General features: G+C 19.6%; 1 protein-coding gene across 1 annotated transcript; it reads left to right on the top strand.

Moving 5' to 3' along the window:
* Positions 1 to 6,151: 6,151 nt before the first annotated feature.
* On the top strand, positions 6,152 to 8,490 carry LOC105360069 (chymotrypsin-2-like). Its single transcript, XM_011496845.1, has 4 exons — positions 6,152 to 6,197; positions 6,938 to 7,251; positions 7,898 to 8,146; positions 8,347 to 8,490. Exons 1-4 carry the CDS (start codon positions 6,152 to 6,154, stop codon positions 8,488 to 8,490), a joined length of 753 nt encoding a protein of 250 aa, XP_011495147.1.
* Positions 8,491 to 9,235: the final 745 nt, after the last annotated feature.

Genomic DNA, 9,235 nt, shown 5'->3' with positions numbered 1-9,235 from the left:
TTATTTATTTTATTTATTATTAACTTTATTTATTTTATTTATTGACTTTCTTAACTTAACTTTTATTAATTTTAATATAAATTTCATTTATAAGCTGTACTTTATACTTTGATTTCATGTCGAAATTAGATCCTGATCTGATATTGATGAATTCTGCTTACCAAGTAAAAATTCAGGAAAAGGTAGTGAGGATAAATAAATAGACAGTTTTATAAGCTGACTCCACTTCATATATTTATGTAATATAATATAGAATTTAATGTGAAATGCAACTTTATGCTTTAACAGCTATGTAAAAGACTTAGATAGAGAAATATGTTAATAAACAAATATTGGCATCTAAATACTAATTAAATGTATAATTAAATATGACTGTTGTTTAACAATTATTTATTTAATAGATTAAATAATATATTCAATTATTTGTTAAATTATTAGTTATTTATTAATTATTTATCTGCTTTTTATTTGAAATATTTAAATAATATAAATATAATTAAAAATAAACCGTTTTTAGTTAAACAAGTATGGCAATTTTATTTAAGTTTACTCATAATATTTGTCCGTAATTTAATTAAATAATTCAAAATATGCATATATATTGAATTAAAAAAGTAATTCTAATTAAAATAATATAATTTTATATTCTAGTCTCTCAGTAAAGTAATTTTCTAGTTTAACAAAGTTATTTTTAATAAATTTTACAACATATGTATATTATGCTCTATTGTCTATTCTTATAGAAATGTACTGTATCTATTGGTATACTGGTTTATTTAGTTCCGTATATTAAATTTAAAGAATTTATTTTTTCAGTTTTAATGAAATAGTTTAAATAAAAAACAAAAAAGTAGTGAAATTAAAGTAGATACTCGGTAAAAATCATTGTACTTAAGTTTCGCAAGGACGAAATCAATGCTAGATTTTAATACTAGGTATTATTATTGCGGCAAAAAATTTCAATATTGAAATTTCTTCATAATATTAAGAATTGCTATACAACTTAAGATTATGTAATGAATATCGATTACACAGTAATTACATAGGTATTTACAAGATTGTCTAAAATTGTCCGAAATTTCTTTAAAAATGGTATCTTGTTCTGACAAATATTTTAACCTTATTCTCAATTGCGGATAAAAATAAAAACATTAAGGGAACTATAATAAAAAGATCAATCTCAATTCAGGCCAACATGAACTTACACATAATAGGTTGTAGGTCACTTTAGAATGCAGCTAATTTTATAATGTGAGTATCATACGTATATTGAAGTACTTTACGTATAAATTTTATGCGATTTTGGTATATCGTTATAATGGCACTAGTGAAAAATTATTAAAAATTTTTAAATAATAAATACAATAGTTTATATTATTTGAGTATTATAAAATTTATAGTGCATGAGTTTGTGGAAATAATAATCAATAATAAAAGAAAATGCTATTTATAAATTAGTAGTATTCTAGTATTATAGTGTGGTTAGCAGTTTAGTAGTATTATAGTGTAGTTAGTATTTTAGTAGCATTTTAGTGTAGTAGTATTATAGTATAGTTCGTAGCTTAGTAGTATAGTAGTATCAAGTATGTTAAAATAAATTGAGTATCTGCCATATCAACGCACAAATTTTTCTAAAATATTAAATAAGTTTCAACTACACTATGTTTTAATATGTAATAAGTTTTAAAAGAATTTTTTTCGGAAAGCATAATGTTTGCATATAATCGCTTTTGGTCTAATTTAGGTTTTGTAAATATGGCAAACAAATATTTTTATTAATTTAGGTAATTTTGTATAGTTTTATATTATAATCATTGTGTAATTGTCATATGATTTTAAATATAATAAATAAAGCCTTAGAATTCTAATTTAAAATATAATTTTTCTCCCATTAGGTAACTAACGCGAATATATTGTAACAATTAAGACAATAGTATCATTACAAATGTAAATTAATTGGTTGAACATATAATTAATTCTTATTAAATAAAGCTTATATTTAAAAAAAATATATATAAATATATTTTAACCAAAATAGTTATTAAAATAATTAGATGATATACTTATGAATTTTAAAGATAAAAAAATTTCTTTTTTATTTTTATCGGCAGTGATAAGTATTTGTAATATATATATAAAAAAAATTACTATATACAGTGTATTTTATTTTAATTTTCTTCGGTTATTTGGCCGATATTCTGTTTCATATTATAAAACAAATCAGTATTGAGATAAATTAAGACTAAAATAATGCAGAAGTCGTCTCGATATAAAAAAATATTTTATTTAAGAATTCATTTGTGAATATTTTATGTTAAAAATACTATTTTTAATGCATTTTTTTAAATTTGTTTAATTTAGAACAGATTGCATTCAAATTTTAATAATTTCGGAAATAAATTTTGTTATAAAATATATATTGATTAAACATATAAAAATACAGAAGCGATTCTTACAGTATTCATTTTTATCAAGTAAACGTTAATAATAATTACTTAAGAATTTTTTTATTATGTTTTTTATATAGACAATCAACAAATTTTTGTTGCTACTTAACATATATGTAACCAATTTTCATTACCAAATTATGTTTAAACTTTCATGAATTTTAAGAAATAATAATTGTTATATAAATTATTAAAATTAAAAACTTGAGAATTTTAAAATATTTCATATACCATATATTAATCCAATTAATATTTACTAGTATTTTTTAAATAATAAAATTTTGATTTCCGATTTGTATATAGTTTAAAATAAATAAATAAGAAATTGGGTTTGTTTGGTATTAAATATATTGAGCTACTGTTAGATGTCTTTTTTCCATCTCTTTATCTTTATTTCGCCGCTTTTCTTAATGATAAAATATGCTTTTGATAATAGACCTATATTAATATTAATATCGTTTTATTATTCAGAAATATTAATTAAACATCGAATAATTTGTTTTTGTATATATATGCACATTACATCGCTAACAGACAGGATTAATATAACAAAAATTTCAAAAGCAGCTGTTATAGTTTAAATTTTATAGAATTATGAAAAAAAGATCGATATTATTTTACAACAATAAAAGTCTTTACTAAAATTATTCGATTTATTATTTATTTTCTCCATTAAAACCATATATTTACCTTTCACAGAATTTCGAGATAGATTTAAATATCATTACAAAAATAATATTTAATTATATTATTATTTAGATATAGGTTTGAAAAACAAATACAAAATTGAAAATAATAATTTCGATAACTTCATAAATATATAACAAATTTTTTTATTCTATTATTTATAATATTAATTACATTATTTATAGTACAACAATTATGTATATATTGGTATTTTGATCTATTTAAAGAAATTATTATAATTTTAGGAACTGTGTAATATTTAATATAACAAAATTAATGTTTATTATAAAAACATTTAATTAAAACTAGAACATATTTACAGTTTTTAAACTTCATTGTCTCTTATTGTAGAATAAAGTTAATAAATATGTTGTTAAATAAAATCAATTATTTAATTTAACAATTTTAATATATTACGTATTTACACATTTAATACCACTTTCAAGGAGAATAATAATGAATGGCTTGGCATAAAAGTGAATACAAGCCTCTCTCTTCTAAACTTCAAATAAAATAAGTCATCATTACTTTATAGTCAAGAATTCAGAAGGCTAGTTTCTCACATACTAATCATGATGATTTGTTGATTTAAGTACTGATAAAAATATTCAATTTTATTAATTAAATTTTGGTGCTCATGAATTATTTTTAAATTATAAATTTAATGACTATAATTAAAAATGTTTATTCATGATTTTTTTAATTAATAGTAAAAATAAAACTATTATGTATTACAAATATGCTATATTAAAATTGTATTCAAATGTTTTATATAAACTAATTAATAGAAAAATAAAACTTTTATTATCGTTTTTGTTGTTGCTATGACTTTTATTGGCATCTAGAATATAAAAATGTTTTCAGCTCCGTATAATAAAATGTCAGGATAGTAGAGTCAGTCATAAAGTTGAACATATTGATTTTTTTTAACTCTCTTTATCCATGGTAACTGTCTAATGAAATTTTTTTCAAGACATTATGAATTAACTGCAGTAAAATTTCCATAACGATCTTTTAATTGCATATAATGTTAATACTCCATATGTTAAGCTAATTTAATCCAAGAGTCAGACTAAATTATGGATAGATGTCTTTAAGCTTAAATTAATCACGACAAATATTGTAATCATTTTGCTGATGAAATGGTGTATTAAATTTTTTGTCGTGTAAATAAAATATGTAATTGTCTAAATGCCATGGAATACGAAAAATAAATAAATATTTAGGAAACGTTTAAAAAAAATCTAGTAAAATGGTTGCACTCCTAATAACGTATTAATGGCAAGATTAGCTAATAAATTAGAGCAGAAATACAATACAAACGTATGCATAGAATGCAATATACAATATATATCACAAAAAATGTACTATGGATAGATTTACCGTCAAGATTTCATTGTTAAACACAAATATCATTATTATTGATAAAATGTTTTTTTTTTAGTACATAACGAGTTCTTAAAATAAATATGTATAGTCTCTAATTTTTTTTCAAAGAAAAATCATTATCATTAAAATTATTAAGCATAAAAAAGAATAAAATTAGTACTTTACTATTGTAACATAAAAATTACGATAAAAAATTGAACTTCTACATTCCATATATTAGATTTATAATATTTTATATATATCATATAATTGTTATTAAATATATATAAGGGGCAGGTAAAATTTGAATCGTTTTAGTCAACTTTGTTCGATATATAAGAAGTGATACTATTATATAAAAAAATGTATTGATTAAAGAACTAATAAATGCAAAACTGTTTATTAAAAGTAAGGAAGTACAAATTTATTCAGATACTAATAAAAATATTTTAACAATAAAAATGTAATAATCAATTTTATAAAGTAAGATACTTAAAGGACAAATATTTATAAAATGAACTCAATCATTCGAAGGTGGATTTGTTGAACAAGTATATGACTATAAAGTTTTACCTTATGCTATCAAAACATAAATATTTGAAACTAATTTTAAATTTCGTAATTATAAATTCTTAATGAAAGAAACATATTATTATTACAAAGTAATTAAAAATAACTAATATTAAAATAAATAAAAAAAAAGCATGAAGTAAATAGATGAAAACTAAAAATAACGATTTCTTAAGACGTAATGAGTCAAAAATATACCTATATAAATTTCTAAATAAAAGTGTATCAATTTTAACGAATAATAGCTTTACAAAATCTGAGAATCAATTTTACTTTATTTCAAAAAGTTTTGTGTATATAAGGGAAAATAATTGCAATAATATAAAATTATTTATTCCGAAATATTCATAGATTGAAAAAATTGTACAATAGAAAAATTATTATATATTTTTAAAAACGTATCAATTTTTTTAACGTGTATAAAATAATTGAAAACTATTGTTAAAAATATTTCAATATTCGTAATAGAAATATTTACATTAAAGAATATAAATGTATTTTATTATTTTTAATCATTTTTTATACAATCTTTTATTGGAAAGAAATAGCTTTTGAAACATTATCAAATATTAATCATAACAAATTTAATATTTAAATTTTAATTTAATATATAAATATAATGTATTTACCATAATATTTATAGAGTATTATATTATTATTTAATTATTTTACTTTTTAGGATTATTTTACAAATTTAAGTAATTAAATTTTTTGATCTATATTTAGTTTATTGTATAGTAACATAAGTAAGTAAATATTATTTCAACTGCTATTTTATCATGATATAATACTATAAATAGTACTATGAAAATGAATGATGCAAGAGCTATTAATACAGATCGCAGAGTAGTTTATTCGTTATTTCAAATTTAAAACAAGTGGATATACACATACATACATACATCCATACATACATATATCTGTGCAGCATACATCCATACATACATATATGCATATATGGATAAATTCATATATATATATATTCACTCATGTTTATGCGAATGTCAATGTGTGATGTATGCATAAGTAAAATTTATAATTTTGTATATATTTTGCCCCTTTAAAATACAAATACAATAATGAATATTTTATTTACAATTGTGTTATGGTTGCAACTAGAAATAGGTAAGCTATTATAGTTCTTACTTTTTATATCTTATTATTTTATCTATCACTATACTTAATATAACTTTATTACTATAAAATTTCTTTTTAAATACCAAATTATAAAAGAAATGATTTTAGATATAATATTCATACTTATATTCAATATTTTTCTACATAAATTTGACTTTCTAGTATATATTATATAATTATTTTATACTCTATGATAATCATCAAAATATTCATTCTTTTAAAAAAAAGATACGATTATTTTTATATTATATTTATATCATGTGATTGTTATTAATAAATATATTACAAAATCAATTAATATTTGTAAATTTATAATATTCATAATTTGTATATAATTATAAAATTATAATAATGTGTATAATTTATAATGAAAGTTTTGAATTTATATTTAAATATGATTCTAATATCTACATGTATTTTATACGCAGTTATTTGAGTAAATATTATAGAATATAAATTATCATTTTATAAAATTTAAAATCCAAAAATCAATTATAATAGTTCATTCATATTTTTTTAAAAACATGTTCTATATTTATATATTACATTTGTATATCAGCCAAATAGAGAAACTAATCTGATTTTTTATGAAAAATTTTACTCTTTATTAATTTATATATAATAAGATATTTATATATAATAATTATATATAATTTATATATAATATATATACAACCAGTTTTCAAAATTGTTAGAAATTATCTTTTCTTATTTCTTTACGTTTTCAGCTGTTTTTGGGAAAAGTACTAGAATTATTGGCGGAGAACCGGTAGATATTAATAAACATGCATATATGGCTGCATTAAGAAATGTTATGCCAGATTATCATTTTTGCGGTGCGACTATTATTAGCAATAAACACATGCTTACAGCAGGTCATTGCTTGTACAATAAACTTGAAAACTTAAATAGGATCCGTGTTTATACTGGCAGTAATAGTCCAAGCTCGTATTCCGGTAAAGCACATAAAATTTTGCAGGTTCATGTTCATCCCGCATATAATGAAACGAAATCAACAAATCATGACTTAGCAATTCTTACGGTATATAAATGTACATCATATAATAATATACTAAAATAATTTGTTTATAATATATATATAGTTAATACAATTAATATACATTTTTAATTTTTATTAATTATAAATTATAAATATTCGACTTTCAAATTGTATAAAATAGTATATTATTAACAACAAATTATTAAAAGAAATGTTTAATATTGATAATTTAAATATTTACATGAAGTATTAATATTAAACATAATTTTATAGATATTTTATAATACAAATTTTAAATAATATTGTCAAATTAGTTAATATTCAATATAATAAATTAATGAATATTATATATATAACGAACAGTACTTTAATTTATTAATGTATGTTATTTTTATATTTGTAAGTTCATTGTTTTTATTAGCTTGGAATACAATGAGGGTTAATTAATATTAAACAAAACTTAATTATGAAAAGGTAAATAATATTTCATTGTTAAAACAACAGATATATCAATTAATAATATTAATAATAAATACAGTTCATTTATATAATTTGTAAGATATTAATATTATATACAAAAATTAATTATTATTAAATTGATTCAATCAAAAATAGAGTTAATAAGGATTTAGATTAAAATATTCTTTGCGTAAAATTGTACACGTAATTGTAAATTTTTATTTTGTAGTTAAAAGATCCTTTAATATTTGGACCAACTCATAAAAGTGTAGCACTTCCAATAGAAAATATTCGCGAAGGTAGTTTTGCTGTTGCTCTTGGATGGGGACTCTCACAATATCCGTCAACAACCTGCTCGAATGTTTTGCGTAAAACTCGTCTAAAAATTTGGAATGTGTCTAAATGTAAAGAATTTTTTGGATCTCTTCAAAAACAACAATTTTGCGCATTTGATAAAGCAGGAGTTGGTATATGCCACGTATGTATACATTATTGCTTTTATATCTTATTATGTATCATTGATTATTTATTCTAATGTAGTTTTTCATATTTGAATATATCAAAAGATTTTGAAAAATAATAAAAAATTCCGGTTAAAATAATTCCTAGTGTGAATTAATAAATCAAAATTTTATAATAACAAATATTTAAAAATAATTGTTTATTTTAATTTAATAGGGTGACAGTGGTGGACCATTGATTATTAATGGAAGAGTTATAGGCATTACTTCAATTAATTTTCCATGCGCAAAGGGGTATCCTGACATTTTTGTTAATGTTTTTGACTACTTGGGATTTATCAAACATATTATTGACAAATGATGTAAATAAAAAAAAGTATTAATATGATTTTAATGAATTTTAATATGACCTTATACTCCCATTTATATTTTTGCATTTAGTTAGAAATAATTTATTTTAAAAAATTGCACATCTGTTTCTGTATAAAATAATCATGAAATGAAAAATATATTAATGCAATATTTTTTTCGGAATATAATATGTATTATAATACGCAAAGCTTAAAAAACATACTTTTTCATGTGCAGTATTTAAACACATAAGCAATATTAAATTAACACGTAAAATTCATTTAATTACAAACTCGTTGTTTTTTATATAGCAATAAACATATATATATTATTTTAATATGTGTATATTTTAACTATATTTAAATAAGACAAATATAAAATAATAATATAGAGATTTTTATATTTATTTATTTATAATTAATTAAAATAATTTTTTATTAACATAAAATGGCTATATTTGTAGGTTGCAATTGTATTATTATTTGAAAGAAATGGTTTTAAATAACAAAGATATGTATATGGGAAATTATATTAAGTAATTTTTTCATAACTTTTAGTCTTATTTATGAATTATTTACTGCAATAAAAGATAAGATTTTCAGTTACATTTCAATATATTATCTACGTTATCTTTAAGATTTTACTATTTCACTATTAAAAAAATAATTATTAATACATTCTATTTTTCATTTTACAAATTATTATGTAATTTAATGAAATTGATGTCAAAAGTGAAAAATAAAATTATTATTAGG

The sequence above is a fragment of the Ceratosolen solmsi genome, unplaced genomic scaffold (genome assembly GCF_000503995.2).
Source record: "Ceratosolen solmsi marchali unplaced genomic scaffold, CerSol_1.0 scaffold29, whole genome shotgun sequence".
NCBI lineage: Eukaryota > Metazoa > Arthropoda > Insecta > Hymenoptera > Agaonidae > Ceratosolen > Ceratosolen solmsi.
The sequence above is the reverse complement of the archived record's forward strand: the minus strand, read 5'-3'. Positions and strand labels throughout refer to the sequence as shown.

Bases quoted from the DNA above. Each gene is read 5' to 3' on its own strand.
- LOC105360069 (XM_011496845.1), top strand. From the start codon at position 6,152: ATGAATATTTTATTTACAATTGTGTTATGGTTGCAACTAGAAATAG. The intron at 6,198-6,937 runs GTAAGCTATTAT...TTACGTTTTCAG, and splicing joins ATGGTTGCAACTAGAAATAG to CTGTTTTTGGGAAAAGTACT. The intron at 7,252-7,897 runs GTATATAAATGT...TTTATTTTGTAG, and splicing joins ATGACTTAGCAATTCTTACG to TTAAAAGATCCTTTAATATT.